General features: G+C 39.8%; 1 protein-coding gene across 18 annotated transcripts in view; it reads left to right on the top strand.

Annotated features, from left to right (window-relative positions):
* NFASC (neurofascin) overlaps positions 1 to 23,480 on the top strand; it is a 275,345-nt gene that overhangs the window by 224,516 nt on the left and 27,349 nt on the right. For 11 of the 18 annotated variants that reach the window (XM_061632201.1, XM_061632200.1, XM_061632198.1 and 8 more), the window contains one exon: positions 16,431 to 16,571. The exons of 3 other annotated variants lie outside the window; for them this stretch is intronic. In XM_061632201.1, coding sequence (XP_061488185.1) covers positions 16,431 to 16,571 — 141 coding nt within the window. Of the gene's footprint in view, positions 1 to 10,266; positions 10,495 to 14,406; positions 14,596 to 16,430; positions 16,572 to 23,480 lie in introns of all 18 variants that reach the window. 4 more of the 18 variants (XM_061632205.1, XM_061632197.1, XM_061632196.1 and 1 more) reach the window with 3 other exon arrangements.

Here is a 23,480-nt window from a genome sequence, read left to right as displayed (position 1 = left end):
ATAGCAGAATGGCTTGATTCCTTTTTCCTCTTTTTTTAAAAATAGTAAACATTCAGCAATTGTTGCTGTAGATGGACAATGCCATGCAGAAGTGCTACTTTGAAATAATTATTCTGGTGGATCTAGTGTTCTTCGTCCGCTTTTTGTACTATATACCAGTGATTCCCAAACATTTTTCCCCCATGGACTGCTTGAGGATTGCTCATGGTCTTGGTGGACCACTTGATTATTTTTCTGTCTGCTCTTGCAATTGCAGTGTGCTGTGCTACATGCAGTATGATTTTTAATTATTATTGCTTCCTTTATTTCTTATATTGTATTTGATTGTATTACAGTTGGCATTCTGTAGACTTCAAATAGTAAAACAATAAAATACAATGTAAGAAATAAAAGAAGCAATACAAGTACACTTAAAAATCAATATGGATATTCAATGTGGACACGCTGTGGACCACCTGGATGAATCTTAGGGACTTTTGGTGTTCCACGGACCAGTTTGGGAACCCCTGCTATATACTTTGGGTCACTACTATTGGACCCAGTTAAGAGGAGGGGCTCAGGCACATTAGGTTGCACAAGGTATCAAAGCTTCAGCCCTTCTGTTGTAATAACTTAAGCAATGCAAGATCTGAGCCACCTTGGTTAAATTCAGTGTGTTATTTGCGCACCTAATCCCTTTGCAGTCTGGTCCTGAGGGACAATGCATGCTGTGAGGGCAACCCACAGCCAAGGAGTCATAGATCCTAACCTCACTAATTTCCTCTCCTTCATCTCTTTTGAGCATTAGAACTCTGTAGAACCATATGTTACTTTATCTCCAGATTGACTTGGCTCTACAGCCAGATCTTTGTATTGCGCTTTCCACAGTGTCCCCATACAAACTTAATCCCCCTCCATGCTGTGATGTTTAGAAATGCTTTCCATAGCAGTCATCTGTACCTACCCAATGAATGAGGCCAGCACATTCCTGCTCAATTTTTCTGAGTACCACGGTAGCATGAGAAACATTATCCACTCTTGTGAGCTACTAGACTAGGCATTTTTCCCTGTCCTTTTCTGTCTCCGGCCTAGTTTATGTTATAGTTTCGCTCCCTTTTCTGCACTTTTTTATTTTTCCTTGCTCATTCGCCACGGTTTTGGGTGCATCTTTTCTGGGTGCATTGCCAGAATGTTTAGAATCTTCAATCAGGAAAAATGGATTAAACAGAGAAAGGGTTAAGTCCTCTTTTCCCTCTGTACCATGTTTCCAATCCAAAACCCACCCACCCTTCCACCATGGCTGCTATTAAGTTTTTTTAAACCATGGTGAATCCTATTAATGGATCTTCCACATCCCCTCTAGTTTGGTCCTCACACTCCCAACATTTGTGTGATTGGAAGAGTGGCTCCTCGCTTTTCTTCCATTCTGCATATACCAGTGCAGCAGCCCTGGAGTTCCCTTTAGCACCCATTTACACATCTTCTATATCCGTTCTCACGTCATTAACCAAAGTTATCTTTCTGGGACTGTTCAAAGAGCAGACTATCCTTGAAAAGAAAAGTTATCCAGGGGTTTAAGAGTTGCCACTTCTCTCTGGACAGAAAATCTGGATCTTTTTAACAGCTGCATATTGAGTTATCTGTTTCTTTCAAGCCATTTTCCTTAAAGGATTAAACAAATTCAAGGAAGATATGAATGGTTTCTAGTCATGATGACTATATGGTACCTCCAGGATCAGAGCCTGTATGCATCTGAATACCAGTTGCTGGGGGACAACAATGAGATAGGATTGTTGGCCTCATCTCCTACTTGTGGGCTTCCCAGAGGCCACTGGTTGGCCATTGTGGGGGATGCTGGACTAGAAGGCCTGTGGCCTGATCCAACAGATACTAACATTGATGATTGGTTAATTTAGCTGTTTGTGATTCAAGGAAAAATATGTGGAAGCAGATTGACAACAACCTTTTAAGAAATGAGGATAATATTTGAGATACGGGAATTAATGTTTGTACATAGACCACTTTGAAACCTTGCATGAGTCATGTGATGTCATGTGATTGACAGGTGGGTGTCCCCACCCACCAAAGTGGCCCACAGAGGGCTGGCTATTATTAGATCCAGTCTTCTGGCCTGATCCAGATCTCCAGCCCTGATCCAGATCTCCAGCCCTGCCCTAGATGTTCAGCTGGTGCCTATGTTTAGTTTAGGCACCAGCTGAAGATCCTTCTTTTCTAGGCTTTTTAATGCAGAGAGATGTCTCACTCACAAGAAACTGATAAGCTGTCTCTATTTTTTATTCTGTTGCTGATACTGTATTTTTTAAAATATTGATTGTTTTTATATAAAGGAGAACGTAAGTTGACTGGTTATTGTGTATAAGAACCAGTCATTGTGCACGTTACCAGGCCCATGGATAATATGCACATATCTATCCATGAAGAAGGAATTTCCGGGTCCATAAACATAATCTCCAACAGGCCTTAGGAAATGTGCATTGATCAACTTAATTTTATACATTCTCTGGCCATTATGCATCGTCCCTAACAGGCTTTGGGGAATGTGCATGTCTTGACTGCATTATCTACATTCTGCAGTCAATTGCGCATTCTCCGATCAGTATGTATTTGCTCCATGGTTTTTTTCTATCTTCTTCAAAAGTGTAGACTCTGCACAACCCAGCCTGCTTCTGGCCCACTGCTTAATCTTACATAGCCCACAATATACCTTCCTGCTGATCAGCCAAGCGGCAAGAAGAAGGGGTTCCAAATAAAGATTTTTTTCCTTCAGTCTAGGCCCCTTTTCACCACTGTCACCATTTTCAAGTGGTCCGTGGGAAACAAAGTTTGGGAACCGCTGCCCTAGACCCGTTAGCCCCGCCCCCATTTCTCCTGGCTCTTCTTCAGGATAAGCTTCTGGATGACTGAACTGATTAATTGATTTACCAGTTTCTGAAAGGCTATTGTCCACATAATATCAATTTAATTTCTTAATTGTAGAAATATCAGGATGTAGAAATGCCTCAAGATCTAGGAAATAGCTACTTTTTTTGCATCTTCCTCCTAAGGATTACAAACCAGGTGAAAGACAACTTTAAAACTTGATGGACTCGATAGCCTTATAGACCCCTTTCCAACTCTACAATTCTATTATTCTAACACAGCATTTTAAAATGGTGAATGAAATCATAAGCTTCAGGGTGGGAGTTCATTAACAAATCTGCCAGTGTTTCTTCGGTTCCTAATAAAGATTATGGACAGTTATTTCATGCATCTAAAGAAATAGTATGTTGCTTATTAAAGCTTCTGGCATGATACCAGCAGGTAGTCTTTAAAGTGTCATAGCAATCTGCTGCTTATAGTGATTAACCAATCAAATAAGAGAATTCAGACTCTTCCCCCATCCCTATCAAGTTTACATGCTAGGGTTCCTCTGCTTGTGATCTTTGATTATATAACACACTTTTTCTCTGGATTTTCCTTCAGTGTTGTTTGACATTCTTACAGTCATTTTCCACCCACTTGCTCACTTTAGGGTGGCTTTATTTCATTTGCTGTGCTGTTGCATGATATGAAACACTATCACTGTGTCATCTGCTGTGATGTGTTACTAAACACATGGTTTATTATTAAGATATGTCAGTACGGATAATACTGCTGGCTGCTTGGTGCCTTTGTTTCTTTGCACCCATTATGTCATTGGACAAAAACAGCAGGAAGATTACCTGTATAGCTTAGCAATTTTAATTGGTCTTTGGTCTTATGAGCTGGTCCACAGAAAATTCTGTCCTTTTTTGATGCACTGATGTCATGCATCTTTTGGTCAGGGACTCTTTCAAAGACAAACTACCCTATGTGTGCCCACCTCTCTGAACCTGCAGGTGCTCACTCGGGGGGGGGGGCATCTCTTGATTCTTCCAGCAGGGGAGTCATTTGTAGTTCAGACAGTTTCTGTGATTATCTCAAGTATATTTTAATTAATCTTTCACCCCTAGCCTCATTTGATACAGAAATTCATGAGAATGTGTGTTTTTGTTGTAATGTTGGGAATAATTTTTCAATCCTCACTATGGTGGAGGATATCAATTGGTTGACCTCTGTAGACCCTGAAGAGGTTAAAAGCTAGATGATAAAAGGGACACTTAAGCCAACTCATTAAATGTATTGAACTTGGAGAGATGGCAAGGCTGTTAACAACAAAGAACTCCCTCTCAAGATTTAAAGGCTTGTTAGGCTTATTGTGACTGGGAAGTCAAACTTAGGATAGAATTTGTGAAAAAGGAAGGGGACAGTTTCGCTCACATGTTGAGAGTTTGCCAATGTAACACACAAAGAGCACATTACATCAAAAGCCCACCTATTAAGTATTCTTTTTTAAAAAATTGAACTTGGGGATTTAGAATATTCCCTGTTGCAGCAAGTCACCAGAAGCAAAATGGCTTAATGGAAAAAGTAAGTTCAACGCCTATCTGTACTGTGCAACACCCATGTTTAAAAGACATACTGATTTCAGTTTAGTGCTATCAGCAGTTTGTTCCTATTAAAAGGAAAGTTATAGTTGCCTTCAGGGTAGAGATCACTTTGCATTTAAAGGTGAATGTATCAAATCCACGCTTTCTGAAACGATAAGAACTTACAGCCATCCTTTGAAATTTGCACATATCTGAATTTTGCAATGCATTTCTCCAACCAACCAATGCTTACAAAAATGCATATATTAGGGGAATGTGTACATAAAAATGAATATATTAGTGAAAATAACATACACAAATGTATCAGATTAGGAGTAATTGCTTGCAAAAATGTGTACCTTAAGTCACACCTGCATATAAAAATGTGTTTATTAGGAGAAATTTGCACTAAAATGCTGATTAATTTTCATGAGGATTTTTTTTGTTAAAAAAAATTGCACATTGAAATCTGGAGAACTAAATTTAAGCTTGGAAAAGTTGAGAAACTGAGGGAACCAAAATGGACAGATCTTTCCATCCCTGCTTCAGGCTCACTTAATCTAGTTTTGGATACCAAATTGGGGGGGGGATTATGCTTAGTCCAAATTGGTGCGGGGAGGACCAATTTATTCCTTTACCTTGCACATGAACTGAACCATTCCAGGGCCTTTTCTGTGGTGGCCCCTGAACTGTGGAACAGCCTCCCCGATGAGGTGCGCCTGGCGCCGACGCTACTATCTTTTCGGCGCCAGGTGAAACCCTTTTTATACTCCCAGGCATTTTAAAGTGTGTTTTAATAGCATTTTCATCATTATTTGTATTTTGGATGTTGTTTGGTTCTTTTATTGTTTGTTTGTTTTGTTTTCTTGATTTATTGTATTTATTGTATTTATACATTGCTTGTTTTTTTTATCTTTTTGTATACCGCCCAGAGAGCCTTCGGGCTTAGGGCGGTATATAAATTAAATTAAATTAAATAAATAAATAAATAAATAGAGTCCTCATCCAAGAAACATCTGCTTGTTGTTGGCCCCATCAATTAACTGAGCAGATTTATAGTTTGCCATTGAAGCTTTAATTTCGTTCATCTCCCTGAGTTGATTGACTGATGCTTGCAGCCTTAATTTTGCCATATTATCAGTGTGAGGAAACTAGCATAACTTTTAAAAATCTGGGATCCTATAAGATAAATCACTAAGCATGCAATACTTTTAGTGCTGGAGTTAAATATTGTTCTGATTTTTATTGTTACCCCCCCCCCAAAAAAAAAGCATGGAAGAGTGCAGCATGGTTTATAGGTAGAAGAGCACCCTCAGCAAACTGTGTTCCAAAAAACCAGCCAGAGGTTTTCATAGACATTTTGCCCAAAGAGCAATATAACAAACCCATCAAGGCTAGTAAGAGTTTTCACAGTCAGAAGGGTCCATTTTCATAATGTAACCTGACCTCTCGCCTTAACCCATACCAGCTTATTTCACCCAGAATTTGCTAACAAAGAGTCTATTTACAATGTTATTTGCCAAAAGCACTATTTCTCTTCTCGTCCATATCATTTTTGGGATTTAGGTCCTGACCCTTGGAGAGAGTGCAGGCAGGGCTAAAAAATGCCTTAAATTCCATTTTCAGCTGGCACTGCCAAGAATCACATACAGAAAGCATACAGCACTGATGCTATAGCAATTTAAGACTCTTCTGTATCTACAAACTGACATTACAATTATTTCCAGGGGTATATATTCCCACATGTGCGTAATTGTACAAAAACTATTTTTGTTTTTAACTAACACAACGTAGAGGACTGGGTTGTGGGAATTGGCTTTGGTTTATTTTTAAACCCAAGCCATGCCAAACATTATCTGAACAAAATCATTTGAAAATTGCAAGGTGTGAGAATCATGTGATAAGTGTCTTGTGTTACTGCAGAACTTAAGAAAAAAATGTATGAATCTGCACAAAACTCTTCTGTCAGAAAGCTGTCAACTGAAAAATGACCTAGGTATAATTCAGGGTGTACAGCGTTAATTTAATTTTGCTTTGCCTGGTCCATAACAAATTGAATCATTCTATTTTGAGAAGAGTTTTAAAATCTAATTGTCTGTTTAAAGGTGACTTGGCTGCTTAAGGCCAAATTCTGCCATTGTAAGAGAATAGGATTTACCGTACCAGTGGCCTATTTAGCAGCATATGTTTCCTGCCAAAACAATGTCAACACCTGAAGCTTTTGAAGAATACAGAAAATCTGCTGAGGTGGCAGGACTGGGATAATCATCTTCTTTTCCCAACTCTCCATTATTTGAACCCTAGCTAAAGTGCCATATGCGCAAGAATTTTATTTATTTATTTAAAATGCAAATATACCACCTAACTACAATAAGTCGCAAGTTGATGTACATAAATATAAAAAAATGTAAAACAAAAAATAATGATACAATAAATAAAATGCAGCGGATAAGCTGAACAGGTTCGCACCTACTTCTCTGTACTTTCTGTCTGCAGCAGTATATGAGGAACATGCAGACAGGAAAATAAACTGCCTGCTATTGCAATAGGCTGATAACAGAGCAAGGGATGTTTAAGTTCAGTCTTTGGTGCCCATGGAAGTCCTTTGTGCAGAAGGTGCATCTGCTCATCACCAGCCAAACTTGTTCCTCCCTTTACTCTTTCAAAGTAGTAAGTTCTGCTACCAGTCTAAGTCACGGGGCCTCCCTTCTGCCGACATCCCATTCATCCCGATGAACGGGGTCATGAGATAATATAATAGTGTGCTTAGAATCAGGGGATCTAGAACCACATCTATGCCACAGAGCACAAACTATAGAATCCAAAACACAGTTTCACAGCTTAAGCCAGCCCTTGAGGATTTCTATGGTGGTTCCTTTTCTTTTTAAGGAAAGGTTGATAGCTCTTATTGTTGCACAGAACATCTTGAAATGTATTGATGACTTAACTAGCCTTATTGGAGAACTGGACCTGTGGTCTCTGTGAGATTTCTGCATTGGGCAAAATTTCTCAGGTCTTGATTTACAAGACCTCTTTATTTCCTTGAATTGTTCTTTGTTTCAGACCACTCCAGCAATATATAGCAATGAACTTTTTATAACATCTTTTGTAGAGACATGTTGGTGGTAATTTTGCTTTCTAATGTAGAGATTTCATAGAATCATAAAGTTGGAAAGGGCCTATGAGGCCATCGAGTCCAACCCCCTGCTCAATACAGGAATCCAACTTAAAGCATACCTGACAGGTGGCTGTCCAGCTGCCTCTTGAATGCCTCCAGTGTTAGAGAGCACACCACCTCCCTAGGGAATTGGTTCCATTGTTGTACGCCTCTAACAGTTAGGAAGTTTTTTATGATGTTCAGCCGAAATCTGGTTTCCTGTAACTTGAGCCCATTATTCCGTGTCCTGCACTTTGGCATGATCAAGAAGAGATCCTGATCCTCCTCTGTGTGGCTGGAAGGCAGGCTGTGCTATGTCTCTTCATAGTAATAATGACCATTAGTAAAACAAGCATTCACATTCAGCAGAATGTTAGAATTCTGACTTCTGTATAAGCTTCTGGGACAGCTGTGCATTCAGCCCTGAGCAGCTGGCACCAAAATGTGTTTAATTAATCTCTCCCTGCCTAGGCCATAAATGTAAGGCAGGGGTGGGGAACCTTTTTCAGTCTGAGGCCCACATTCCATTGTGGGCCACCTAGGGGCTGCATACAAGTGGTGGACAGGGCCGGATGCCAAAGTGGGCAGAGCCATGGATATGTCTCTCACCTTTGTATAGTCAGTTACATTCCACTCATGAAAGAAAGATGTTTTTACACACACAAGCACACACACCACATCTCTCTGATCACTTTGAGGAGACATTCTAGCCAGACAAAAGCACTCAGAGAGGGTATGGCCTGGGGAGAGTCTCAGGGCCCAAATAAAGAGGCCTGGAGGACTGCATGTGGCTCCCATGCCTGAGATTCCCTAACCTTGGTGTAAGGGATACCCTATGCAGCCTGCAGAAGGATGAGTCTGAGCACAAGTGCAACATACTGCCCTTCTCCTACAAGATAAATGATCAGCAGTAAACTGAACAAGGGTGAGGGAAGCAAAAAGTAAAGGTAAAATGGTATTGGATCGCAACCTGGAAGCGAGGCCCATTGAACTCAGTGTTACTTACTTCTGAGTAGACCTGTATAGGGCTGCAATGTAAGTGAATTCATATGTGAAACTATAATTTTTTTTCTATAGATGTTTTATTTGGCAACCCACTGGGTAGTTACCCAGAGTCTTCAATAGCCATGGGTTAAATGTGGTAGCATTTGAATGATGGAAACCACTTAGAGGTTAAATTTATTGTTTGCGGTTTCCATGGCTTTCTGTTAAAGTTAAAAGGCTGAGTTATAGTTTCTCATTGCATTCCTCGTGGAAAGTGTCTTGTTCTGCATTGGTTCTTGAAGTTTCTTATTTCAGTCTTGAGGACTGAAAGTTTTACTTATTACATCATGCTAACTGCTTCATTTTGAGTAGCCAAACTTGTTCTTATGTCCTTCCATGGAGTATGTGCATTAGCTTATTTTTCATATTGGTTAGGCCTATATTGGGAGTGGTTAGTTAGTTAGTTATTCTTTATTTATCCTTCCAATACTGGAACTCGCGGCGGCTTCCAGATAAAAACACATATAATTAAAACATACAGAATCTACATTAAAATGAAACAAACTACATCCAATATTAAAACCAATCATACTGCTAGATAAAAAGGAATCAAAACCAATTTAAAAATAGTAAAATTCGGCATTAGTAGTACAATTCCCAGCAGTCCCAACTTTAGCAACCGTCAGTACCAAAAGCTTGTTGGAATAGGAAAGTCTTTGCTTGACGCCTGAAGGACTGCAGGGAGGGGGTCATTCTTATATCCCTAGGAAGAGCATTCCACAGCGTAGGGGCCATCACTGAGAAGGCCCTATCCCGCTTCCCCACTAATCGTACTTGAGAGGAGGTGGGTACTGAGAGGAGGGCCTCTCCTGAAGATCTCAAGGCCCGGGCAGGTTCATACAGGGAGATACGGTCTGATAAATAGCCTGGACCTAAGCCGTATAGGGCTTTATAGGTCATCACCAGCACTTTGAATTGTGTTCGGAAACAGACTGGCAGCCAGTGGAGCTTTTTTAACAGGGGGGTAGTATGGTCCCTGTAACCTGCCCCAGTTAACAATCTGGCAGCAGCACGTTGAACCAGCTGGAGTTTCCGAACAGTCTTCAGAGACAGCCCCACGTAGAGTGCGTTACAGTAATCTAAGTAGGATGTAACTAAGGCATGTGTCACCATGGCCAAGGCCAATGGTTCAAGGAACGGGCACAGTTGGCGCACTAGTCTCAACTGTGCAAAAGCGCACAGTACCCTAATGCACTCACAACACCTCACAACAACTAAGAGAGGCAGTCTGTTGACTCAGTGAATGGAAACAACAAATAAACAGCATGTTTGTGGGCAGCTATTTGTTTTAGGCCAGCATCTCCCACTTCCTGCTGCTTTTCCGCATGTTTACGCTACGCTTGCCTATGGAAGTTTTTGCATGTCTCTTTATTTGAGAGATTCCAAGCCTCTCCCACACCTGCCCACTCTGTAGCTGGATTGCATTAACTATTGTTAAAGTCTGCCAAAGAAAGAAAATGAAACTCAAGCTTTGTTCTCTTCGCAGATTGCTTGGTTCATTTAGTCTCTGAATTATGTGTGTGTGTTGATCCACTTTGCCTTCTCTCGCATGCCTAGCTTCAGGGAATGACAAAGCCAAAGAACGTAAAAAACATAAAATACCTCTCAAAATGTAGTTTTTACACTTCCCTCTCCCAGTTGTAATTTCTCCAACAACAATCAGCCCAACTACAGCCAATGCGATTGTGGCCACCATCTCCACTGAAGCTGCTACAACCACAACTACCACAGAAGCTACCACCACAACTACCACAGAAGCTACTACTACCACAGGAGCTCCAACCACTGCAGAAGCAACCACCATTACAGAAGCTCCAACCAGTACAGAAGCAGCCACCACCACCACAATTGTTGCTAGCTCAATAGGTATTCTCAAAGAGGATTCTGGTATTGTGTTTTCATCTTTTATATTAGTTCTCCAAACCGTACCAGGACCAATACAAAATTTTAAGACTGTAATTAAGGCTTAACATCAAGGTATGGATGCTTTTAAAACCATCTAGCACATAAAGTTTCTCAGTGCTATGGATTAGCAGCAAATGAAAACAAATCCTTTGGTTGTACATTTAGGAACTCAGTATGGAACCATGATAAATATACTCTGGATTAATTTAATCTTCAGAAAGTCAAGTCAGTTTTGTTTATGTACCTGTATGACCAAGGTTTCCCTTTGTAAAGGCTAGCAGGAGTTGGTATACTAAATAGATTATAACAGAACTAAGTACTTAGTGGGCTAAATAGGCTCTGATCCCTACAACATGGGACACAACACTTATATTAAAAGCAATGATTTCATTAACTCAGTTATGAATTTGTTTGATTATGGGGCATGTCAAATACTATATGATGCCCTTCAGGCTTAAAAAAAACCCTCAGGCAAAAAAAAAAGCTAAGATATAGAAGAGTTTTGTAAATAAGTGACAGCTCAGACTTTTCAATAATGAATAGTAGTGACATCCTTAAGGTCTCTAGTTATACACATAGCCTGGGGTGATCTCTGACTAATAGCCTATGCTGCTCAGTGCTAGACTGATGCAGCAGTTACTGATTTGGCACAAGGTAAAAAAAAAAAAAAGCACCCTTAGCTGAAAAAGTCTGTAGCAGCACAGAGGTTGGCCAAGTGCTATTCCTACTACTACTTGTCATTTGTAGAGCAGTGTAGAGTGTTCAAAGGCCTAAGACTACCATATCTTAAGTTGATGGCACAAGCAAGCTTTGAACCATGGGCTTCTTGGCTCACAGCTCTTGTCTGCTATGCCAATGTATCCACACAAATTCCTATACAAAATGAAGATGCAGTAATTGCCACTGCCTGCAAATTCATTGTCTGAACAATATGCAAACTAAAATGCAGCCACCCTTTGAAATTCACACTTTTCCAAATTTTGTAGTGCAGTTCTCCAGCCAAAATGTGCATACAAAAATGTGAATGTTAGGGGAACATGCACACACAAATGTGTATTTTGGTGAAAATAATGCACAGATGCATTACATGAGGAATTTGCTTACAAAATGAGAATATGCAAAAATATGTACAGAAATTTGTATATTAAGAGAAACATTCATGAAAATGTATATAATTTTTGTTTGTTTGTTTTAAATCACAAACTGAATTTAAGATTATAAAAATGAGAAACAGAGAAACTGAAATTGACATTCTTCCATCACTGTGTAAGAGAACTACTTGTTAGAACAGCTCTTCACCTTGTACAGACAGATTTGCTAGGTCCCTACCAGCCAGTCATATGTACATCTAAACATTCATCTTAGGTGGGGAGAAACACCTTGCAAATATTCTTAAATGGAAAATTTGTTTCCTTAAAAATGAACTTAAAATGCAAAGCAAAGACCACTTGATTCAGTTACACTGTACAGGAAAATGCAATATGTGTCAAATGTCCTGAGATAGGTAGTCAACCAAGTCCACATCTACTGCATATATGGGATCTGAAATAGGAATACATTAGGAAAATGGCATCTGACTCAACACTGGGGCACAATGCCTTGTTTTGATTAGCCACTTTTTAAAATATGAATTGTATCTCATGGTTTTCAGTAAATGTATACTCCTGAAGAGGAGTTAAAGCAAACCCCAATAGTTATGATAAAGCCTACCTTCAAATGTCTTGTATGCATGGAGTCTCATTGGAGTCAATGGGACTGCTCATGTATATCCTAAGCATAGGCATATGGACTTGGTGCCTGGCTTGCAATTGATTGAAGGAAGGATCTTTCAGCTGCTGCTCAAAACTAAATGTTGCATGAATGAGCGTGCAGTGATAAGTGATGGATCAAGACAAAAATTTATAGCATTTTTAAATGGAACTGGTGTTATGAGGAATAGAAATAGCTTCTTGTAAAGATGTAAAAGTTTAGTTGTGAGGAAAACCACCATTTTTCTAAGTCATATAAAGGGGCTATATTTATTGAAGTATGTGCTCTCATTTCAAAGACATACTGAACATATTCTCATTTCAAAGACATACGAAGTTGTTACCACTTTTTCATGTGATAATAATGGCAGAATCCTATGCATGTCTGCTCAGAAGTAAGTCCCACTGAGTTCAGAGGGACTTACTCCCTGGTAATAATGCATAGGTTTGAAGCCTAATGCAATAGCCAGAGCTTCTGAGCTAAAACATCCAAGCCAGTTAAACTGATATTGTCAGAAAATAACTTGCACTGAAAACCATTCTGTTACCCAGTATGTCCTATGCAAAATACCAACAAGAACTTCTTGTTTCCCAGTCCTTGGTATTAAAACACTGAGACGATACACACTGATGTGCTTTGGATTTCACCTTGGTTTGGTGCAACTTCATCTTTGTGTTTCATAAATCTTTGCCTCTGTAGTTAAGTAGACTATTAGGAGCTGCTATGGCCAAACTATTAAGGTCTTGGGCATCAGCTATATGTTCATTTGTAAAGAATTCAAGTATGCAACGTAAACATTTGCTATAATTTACAAGGTAGCACTTCAGCGCTAAGAGTTACCATCTCTAGGTTACCAAATACAAACACTGGATTTATGCATCAAAATATCAGTAAGCAGGGCTTTCAGACCGTCATGATGAGTCCTGCTGGGTTTCCCACCCACCTCCAAATAGTTATGTTAGGGCTCATCCAAATAACAGCTTCTAATTTTCTCAGCCGGACTCTGCAGTGTTCCACCAGGAATAAAGAAATCTCCCAATAAAAGTTGTGCACCTTCCCATCCTGAAAAGGATACCTATTAAACACATAATTCCCAGAGTTCCCAGGGAAGAAGGATTGATTGTTAAACCACTCTGGCAATTGTAGCTCTTTGAGAGGAATACGGATTTCCTAACTCTCAGTTAGCAAACTACAGTTTCCAGGATTCTTTGGAATAAACCATGACTATTTAAAGTGGTATAAAAGTGTTTTTATAGTGCAGAATGGGGCATAAAGCTCCTAGCCCTGCAGAGAGGGGTCTCCATTCTGATCTCTGTGAGGAAGTGAAGAGATAGCTTTTCTTTTCCACACGTTACCTTCATAGTAAGAACTGAACTTTTCCAACCCTATAATGAATTAAAGAAAAATAAGATCAGACACCTGCTATATATTAAGCACATATCAAGTTTGGCCACAACCCTCCTGAAATTTGGGTCATCTGAACATGTACAATATTTGAGCTTGTTCTGTGCCCCAGAGGCAGGCAAATCAAAAGGAAAGGTACAGAACAGAGATAACAACCAACAGAGAAGGGGATCTAAGAAAGCAGTTTGGCAGAGGATGTCAGTATCCTTGGCCATTTTGAAAGCTTTCTACCTTTCAAACTCCTCACAATACAGCAGCCTTTACTACCCTGGTGGCCTCCTGAAGTTTTGGACTACAATTTCCATCAGCCATAGTCCAAAACATAAGGAGAACAACAGAAAGCTGCACTACAGAATGGTTATGGGATAGGACTGGGGAGAGTTTTAACACATACATTTATCTTAGTGTACATTTGATATGAATAAATTAATAGATTTATATGCAAACCTTGCAATTTCAAAGGATGTGTTAAGATATACAAAAAAGTTCATGTCGGTACTACAGTGACATATCATTTGAAGTGGCTATGAAAGGCTTTTTGTGTGGGTTAGCCTTATGAGATATTGCTGGAGCATCCAGAATCTGTTGTATGCTATACTTGAGGTGGAAGTCTGAATTTTCTTCTAAGGAAAACAATTAATTAAATCTGTATATGTAATTAGGATGCATCTCTTTATACATAATGCAGCTTACTAACCTCTGTTCTAACCTGTTCACCAGCTGGTGGTGCAAAGCAGCCTATCTGGGATGTAAAAGCTTCACCAAACAGTAACTGGGCAAACATCACTTGGAACCACACGTTTGATCCTGAAACTGAGTTTGTGGTTGAGTATATCAACAGTAAGCATTGGGAGCACGGGAATTCTGCAGGGTCCTTAATGACATCAGAGATCCTGTCGTCTCTCAGAGGTTTAATGGACCTTTCATGCAATGTTAATTATAGTGTAACTAATCCTGCTGCTTCATTTGTGCATGGAGTGGTTTGTTTTGGAGGGGGGAAGGCATGGTTTAATTTGTCTTTCAGATTAAATTGAGTACATTTTATGTTACTGTCAACTTAAATGCAATTACCGCCCTCCTTTTAGTGGAGGATTCAGAATGACACACCCTAAAAGGATCCGCTTTTTAAAACTGTCCTAAACGAATCTGTGTTGGTTGCAAGTGCCATAGAAGAAAACAGAAACGGAACCAAAAATCTATAGATGTAGCTATAACAAAGAGCTTGAGGATGAACAGTAATTATCATATTTTTGTACTTGGAGTCCACCCCCCAAAGATCTATGATTATTGTATAGACAAATCTTACTGGTGTGATTTCAGTAAGAAATGAACAAAGTTCATTTGTTAATGTTGTTTTCAAGCCATTAATGCTCATATCTATCATCTGCTGGCAAACCATATACAATTTTAAGGTAATTATGTGCTGGTCAAAGAGTTAAAAATTGAAAGCCATCTGGCTTTATACCTCTCTGGGTGTTTTATATATGTGCCCTAGGTATGCTTGCCATGGTTTTAGTTTGTCGGGCCAAACCTTTTTCTTGGAATTGTTTCTGCATATGTGTAGTGCATTTGGCTTTTTAAAATAAGTAATCAAGCAGTGAACCCTTTAGGAAATTGCACCTAGCATGGTTGAATATAAAGCAACTAGTGTAATTCTCATGAAGGTATGATTTGGAAGATTCTTGTGCAACCCATGCAGCTGGCTGCTGCAGTGTCATGGAGACAAAAAGGCTCTTCCTTTCTCTGGGAAGCTTTGCATGCTTCTAGATTTGTACTATAGTGATAACTTTGGTTTATCAAAACAAGCTGCCTGGATTCGCGTTTAAGGACTCTGGTAATATAAACATTCAGGCCTAGTGTTCTCATAAACGTAGCCATTGTTAGCAAAAGTGGATTTGTGGATTTATACACTTCTGTAACATTGCAGATTAGGGACATCCATGCCTAATGATTTGCTAAGGTTACGTTAATAGAGCATCCAAAAGCTTCCAAAACTCCTGACATAGCAGAATATTTGCAATTTTATAGGGTTTGCTACATCAGAGTTTGCAAACAGCATTGGTTTTATTTGCTCTATGTGTGTGAATGTTTTTAGGCATGTACCTTTAATATAATTTAACATTTTGGTCTGCATACACACTCTTAAGAAGAATTTAGAAGTGACTTTTTCTCCACTTTTTGTAGAATATATTGAGATTTGTTCAGGAAAGCCATTTCTAATGCATTGCAAGCACACTGCCAGAGAAAGGGTTGTTTATTGATTCTACATCTGGGACTTGCCAGCTGCATAAAGTCTATGCCAGTCCCTTTCTGTCCAGAAAGGAGTTTCCCAGAAATGGTTATGCAAAGTCTTCTCCTTTTTCTCTGGCCGTTTTTTCTTGCACTTCTGGTTTTATGTAAAATCACTCAACCAGTAGTGTGAGAATCCTCCATCTGGTTGCAAGCAGCCTATGGATACCGAAACAGGTGCTCAATTAGGTTAAATAATGTCTAGGAAATGTAGTTCTCCTGCATACAAGTGGTGTGAGCTAATTTGCAAAGCTTTTGTAAACAAACCTTTACACTTTGAACTCTGTCAAAAACTCTGGATGTTCACCCGGCTGATATATCTGCCTGTTCAGTGTTGTCATCAGCAGGGACATGTGTCAACTCAGTAGCTCAACCTGGCGTTAGTGGCATTTGCCTACATGGTAATCTTTGCATCTCATGCCAGCTGCCTTTGATATGAGGTTTCTGTTTCTCAGGTAACAAAACAGTGAAATCTGCCCCTGCTAAAGGCTTCCTGGAGCTGGTTGACCTGACTCCTGGGGAGAAGTACATAGTGCGGGTTTTTCTCAAAGGGAATGATACTATCAGCTCGAACGTAACCTTTCAGACAAGTCCAGGTGAGATGGGGTTCAGCCCCACCATGTCCTGCATTTTGGAGGTGCATTTCATTCCGAGCTTTACTGTCTTTGCGTGCTGCTGCTTTGGATGGAGGAATTAAGCCATGCATGGAGAAAACTTCATCCACTCCTTCACCGACAATGTGCACTCTGCCCTTTATTATACAAGTACCAAAGTGAAATGTACCCTTTCTAAATGAGGCTGTTAGACTATATTCTGCTAAAACAAAAACATCTACTGGGCATGGCTTTTTATAATACAACAAGCTTGCTTTTGGGAACAAGATTTTGATAAAAAGGGCAGAGACCCATGGTTTTTCATCTAGACTTAAAAATAAACTCTACTGTCAAGGAATATGCCATATGCTATCTGTTGCTAACTGTGTGTTCATGTTTCCCTTTCTATCTGTGTGTGCTGCTCTTTACCATGCTGCCAGCTGTTGCATGAACACATGCAATTATGTGATTGGTTTTATATCTGGGTATTCATGGACGGGATTTTGAATATCTATATAATGTGGTGGATTTATCCAGGATATCCACAGAGAAATGTGGCATGCTCATACTTTCAAATGAGGTTATAAACAGTAATCTGAAAATGGTAGCAATTTACCGTTGCCTTATATATTTGTGTGTCTCAAAAATTTGTTATAACAGGTGGCTTCCAAATTAGCCGCTCAGTTTTATGAAGAATTCAGATGATGCATTGTCAGGTCAATATATTCCAGAGGGTTATTTTGTGTTTCCCCAGGGGTTTTTTTGGGGGGGGGCAATCCAAATGCAACTGCGGTGTCAGCCTGTCCAATGTGGACAGTTGCTGTTGAAGCTTTTCAGGGCTCCTTCATGTTTAATCAAAGCTTCCACTATTGCTATTTCACTAAATGGAAGGAAACCAGAACTTACCATGCAGGAACTTAAGGGGCAATTCACTAATCCCTCAGCACCACTGAATATGAAACAGTCAAATGGCGAGAACCTCAAGCGGGAAGCTTTAATTAACACTGGAAAGGGCCTTTGCTGAACAGGACTTAGTGTGTAAACATAATAGAATGATCTTGGCCATGGGAAAATGCATTGCTGGATGGTATAGCACAATATTAAGTAGGTATGGAATATCCATTTTAGTTCCATTTTTAGTACTGCCTGGAAGTGCTACAGAGCTATAACGTGGAAGCTAGTAGGTATTAGTTTATGCATTCACATTTCTGAGTTCTAATTTCCAAATTTAAGGCAGTTTTCAATCAGTCAGCTTCAGTGATACTTAAGATTAATCCAACTTCACCATGCTTGGATTTGGATTCCTGCATTGAGCAGGGGGTTGGACTTGATGGCCTTATAGGCCCCTTCCAACTCTCCTATTCTATGATTCTATATCCCAGTTGACTGCCTGTTAGTGGGATGTGTTATCCACAATAATATCTTGTTTTATAGAAGCAAGTCATGGAGATGCAGTTTTCATGTGAGAAATAGCTGAAATCCATTATGAATAGCGTCCCAGTGGAGAGAACAGGGTCATTATGTTGAAAGCTCTGACCAAAATGTCCAAAGCTGCAAGCAAATGTCCCACCCAATTTAAGCAGGGGTTTTCTTTTAACTTTAAAATGATAGCAACATTTATGGTGGCTATAGACAAATAGTGGGAGACAGTTATCTGACCTAGTATGAAAATGAATGAAAACAAATGAAAAATGAAATACTTATAATCTACCACAGGGGTGACTAACCTGTGGCCTATGGGCCATACACCTCCCAAGCACTTTTTGCCTGCCAAGCTTCCCAAAAATTTGGCTGCTGTGTCAGAAACAATTCTGATTTGTTGTTGTTGAGTAGCAAGTAACACTGCTGGTCTTCTTTGTCACACCGGTGTGAGCACAGAAATATATGTATGTATGCCTTCCCCCTCTGCTGAATGTGTGGGTGCATGCACACCTCCCTGCCTGTATGTGATGCATGTTCTATCTGCTGCATGAGTATATGTGTGTGTGGTCTGTATATGTGATGTATGTATACAAGTGTGTGTTGGCCACACCCACCACTGGCATGTTGCCCTCAGGGAAGTGCTCAACCATCAGTGTAGTCCTGAGGCTGAAAAACGTAGCCAGCCCTGATCTACCTTATCTTTGTTGTTTAGCCAAAGGACATTGCTAGTCATACAATAGTACAATAAAAAGTGGGATACCACTCAAAATATGATTAAAGCAAACTAACAGCATAATGCATTGCTATTACTAGTATATATCAAATATTTTTTCAATAATAAAAATTATACTAATTTAAAAATGTCTAAAAGAGGATCCTGCCCATTTATAGTTTAAGTCAACACTTAAAAAAACAAGAGTTCACAGTCTCCTACATGTCTACATATCTAACATATGAAGTGCCTAAAAATGGGGGATTGTATTCAACTAAAATCCTATTCAGAGTAGACCGATTGAAATTAATGAACGTAAGTTAGTCATGTCTGTTAATTTCAATGGGTCTACTCTGAGTAGGACTAGCATTGAATACAGTTAAGTTCTACTCAGAGTAGACCCACCGAAATTAAAGAAGCTGTTCATCATATCCATTAACTTCAATATGTCTACTCTGAGTATAACTAACAAGAAAACTTAGGGACTGTAAAAGCAAGCCAGGTACTGCAAAATGAAAAGAAAATACACAGGCTTGTCTCAATTAGGTTACATTTTAATTTGGACAGAAATAAAATTGAAAATAAAACTCAAAAACTGGAAACAGTGGGAAAGAAGGCCAAAAATATAGGCTAGCTAAAACAAATGAGTCTTTTAAAAGAGTATCAATTGAATATCAACTGGCAAAGTATTCCTTAGATGAGGACAATGAACGGAGAGCATAAGGACATGAGCTTGAAGAAGGATTTGGGGGTGGGTGAGTGGTTAAAAGCAATAAAGAACTAGAAGACCAAGACCAAGAAGAAGAAAAGAACTGGGAAATGAAAGATAAGTAGAGCTAGAGAATGAACAAATTGTATTTAGAAAGGAAAAGGTAGCCAGTGAAGAGAAATAAAAAGCAGAGGAGCGTGATCATCCGTGGATGCAGCAAAATTAAGGTGGGCAGCAGAATCCTGGATCCTGAGGTGGGATTAACAAAGACCAACTGAAAGGCCATTACTGCAATCGGATTAGGACGAAATAAACCAAACCAAAGTATGGGCAGAATCAACTAGAAGAAGATAATCAATTTTCACACAATTTGACAACAATAAATGATAAGGGAAGAAAAAACAAGAATGTTAAAAAAAACACAAAGGTAGCTTTCTCTAGGAGAATGATAAACAGTGTCTCAGTTGTAAAAAATGGGACATAGGAATGAAATAGTGAAATTAAAAACAACAATTAATGTTGGACAATCTTCTATTAAAATGGAAAAACCTGAAATGGCTCCTGCTTATATTTCTAAGCATATCAACAAGACTGAATTCAACACATTTGTGCATCTGAGTAAACACGCACTCATAAGAACATAAGAGCTCAGCTAAATCAGACCAGAAGTTCATCTAGTTCACGTCCTGTTTCCTACAGTGGCCAACCAGATGTTGCTGAGAGGCCCAAACCAAAACATGAGTGCCAAAGTCCTCTCCTGCTGTTGCTCCCCAGAAACTGGTACTCCATGATGCCTCTGAATCTGTAGATGCCATACAGCCATAAGGATGAGTGGCTGTAAGTGGCCATACTTAGAGCTTTTGCACATTGCTTGGGTAATGGCTTTTGTTGAATTTATAAATCATTGCTTAGATTGCATACAGTTTTAGCAGTCGTAACAGCTGGAGCTACATCCTGCTGGTGAATTGAAATGAGAGAACCAATTATTTGGTCTGGGTGAAATTTATTTTTGCTATATTCATGTATCAGTTTATACATATTGCCATGTGTAGAGTGTGTGATCATCATCTGTTCTAGAAGAAATGTCTTGCAATTGGGGATGCATTAGCATAGTTGGTTATCAGTGCAATCCCACTGAATTCAATGGAGCTTACTCCCAGGGAATTGGGTATGTGTTGCAGCCTAAGTTCCTTAGAATCTGATTTACACTCAATGGGTTCCAGTTTACAAATAAAAAGGCAAATGGAGTGCTATATATTTTAGTCTATTTTGACTGGGCAAGACTTACTTCTGGCTGAGCAACAACACTGAAATAACAGGAGATGACACCGTTTTTGCTCCTTGTCATAATTAGGTATGTTGGACCAGTGTTGGTACATCTTCTGTTTGTTGAAGGTACATATTCCAGCAACTGGATGCTACCAGTTAAGTATTCCTGCTGCAAAACCTCGTGTTCTCAACTGTAGATGCCCTTCCTGTGGAATCAGTATAAATAGTTGTGGGAGTATAACCTTATATGCTCAGGCAATACATATTTAAACTCCCTTTGCGCTTTGTCAAGACCTGTATGATACAAGTGCAGTATACATCCTGATTTATTTTGCATGAAGAACCATTCACTTGTTTTTAGACAGTTTGGAGGAAATATTTCTAATCCCTAAATAGTTGTTTTTTGGCAAGGCAATGGTGCAAGTGGTGGCTAGCCAGCTTCAGGAATTCCTAGAGGAAAAGGCCTTTTATGGTAGCCTGTAGCAGGTAGTTGTTGGTCACAACACCATGGCTTTGGAACTCCTTGCCTAGGAAAACTCGCCAACACCTATTTCACCCCTGCATTTAGGCACAAGTAGAAAACCATTTTACAACAATCCGCGGCAGCGTCAGGTCCCAACCCTATCACGGAGAGGGAGCTCCCAGGCACCCACTCAATATAGACAGCATGGGCCCACAGCATTAAGCTTGCACACTCACCCTTCCTACCTCTCCCATCCCTGAGAATGCTGTGCGAGCATGCTTACCACCAATTAAGATGTCGGCAGGGGCTTTCCTAAGGCATGCATACTATGCGTGCATGGCAGGCCCGGGGCAGGCTGGCCCCAAGGACACAGTCGTGCCTGGTACCAGCCCTGGAGAAGACATTAACATTATTGATAAAACAGTTTAAAACAAGTAATTAAAATATTTTAAAAACAAAAGACCAACAGACTAAATGTTTTATTTATTTTATAATTAATATATAGTATAGATGGGGAAGGCCCAAACACTGGGTGCTATGTGGCTTGCAAGGAACATTTCCTGTCCCTCAAAATGCTCTTGTACAGAAGTGCCCTGAGATTCTTTTCCTGCACTTTTCTTGCGCCTTATTTTGGTGAAGGGCGGAATGAGATTTCTTGCATGTGGCATATTGAGGAAATTTAAACTCTGGGATGTCAGAACCCAACCTGTTCTCTTGATGTTCGCATGTGTTTGATATGCATTTTTTGCACTAAAAACCTATATTTACTTCATCTTTACTACATCACCCAATGATGAAGACTTCTAGGATTTATACTTTACTCCTCTGATGTGTCCCAGATGACTGCCAGAGCCACACCATTTTAGTGACCTCTGTTTTCCCCTCCTTTCTTTAGTGTCTCTTGTCTTTTCATTCCTTTTCTCTTCCTGGCTGGATGCTTCTGATGTGAGAGATCAGAGCTTACGAGCCCCATCATGTTCCATCATTAATATCTATGAAAAGAAAACACTGTCCATTTTCTTTAGGTTATTTTTGAAATTTTCTCTTCTAGAGATGGCAGCTTATTTTTCTGAATTGAAATTGAACTAATCAGGTAGCCCCACAGCTGCAATTTTATTGCATGCTTTGTTTCACTGGTGCTGTTGAGGTTTTGGTTAATCAGAACAATACTTTGTATTGTACTGAGTGACACTTACAGCACAAATCCAAACCCAAGATTTGCTGGAATAATAGAGTTTGGATTCGACAGATCTTGCGCCCTGCTGGCTCAGATGGGGTTATGCCAAGATAAGTCCCTCACCCCGGCTCAGCCAGAGATATGCCAGTGTAAATTCTTCACCCCAGCTTAACTGGCGCTCAGCCAGCATAATTTATGACAGTGTTATAAAAAGGGGATGTTCCAGAGGTGTGATGGGGACAGGACGGGGCAAGGAGAGACTTACAGCTATTTCAAACCCCTTTCACCTCAGTCATGTGATCTAGCAACCCAGCTGAACTTAGCCAGCAAAATGGGTGGTGTAAGTCAAATTTCTACAAATACCTCCTGAACAGATTTTAGAATATAGGTAACTTAATCCAGCACGATTTACATTGGCTTTCTATAGTTAGGATTGCTCTGTTAATGTTACACAAATGTACTTGGATGCAAAAATTATATTAACCCCCATTACCCCATTAAAAATATAGTAAGTATAGATACAGAATGTCTCGAGGATGTGGCACTGTATTGATATCCTATCATATACTAAATGCAAAGTATCGCTGGTATTACTCTGCAGATGGTGGCTGGCAGGAGGCTGGTGGAAGCCAACAGGATCTTTTTTTTTTTTTAAGGCGACTGCAAAGGAGGAGTTGGATTGGTCTGTAATTTGCCAAGGACTTTTTGGCTAAAGTCACATTCACATTGTACTGCCGAGTCCAGTACAGTTTCACTCAGTATTGAGAATGTATGTCATTAAGGCTTGTCTTTCTGCCATTTTTTTATGAGTTCTAGTTGTTACAGCCTGGGGATGTTGACAGAATGCTAGATGTGCAGCCTGTCACCTCTTTACTTGACCCTTGTCCAATAAGGCTAATACGATCTAGCCAGGGGTGGGGGAGAGGAGGTAACTGGCTGGTCCAGGAGGTGGGGGGTGCCTTCTTGAGAAATGGAGGCTTACTTGCAATGACATCCAGTGTTGACCTCTGTCCCACTTCCCTCTGAAAATGGGGGTGGGGAATCTCCCCCATTACATAGCAAAAGCAAAGCTGCATTGAGGTTAGGAGTTGTTTGATCATGCCAGTGGCTACAAGAGACCAGGTGAAAGGGCTTCGACTTTCCAGTGAGGCAGTAGGCCT

The sequence above is a fragment of the Rhineura floridana genome, chromosome 6 (genome assembly GCF_030035675.1).
Source record: "Rhineura floridana isolate rRhiFlo1 chromosome 6, rRhiFlo1.hap2, whole genome shotgun sequence".
Taxonomy (NCBI): Eukaryota; Metazoa; Chordata; class Lepidosauria; order Squamata; family Rhineuridae; genus Rhineura; species Rhineura floridana.
This window is presented reverse-complemented; position numbering and strand designations above follow the sequence as displayed.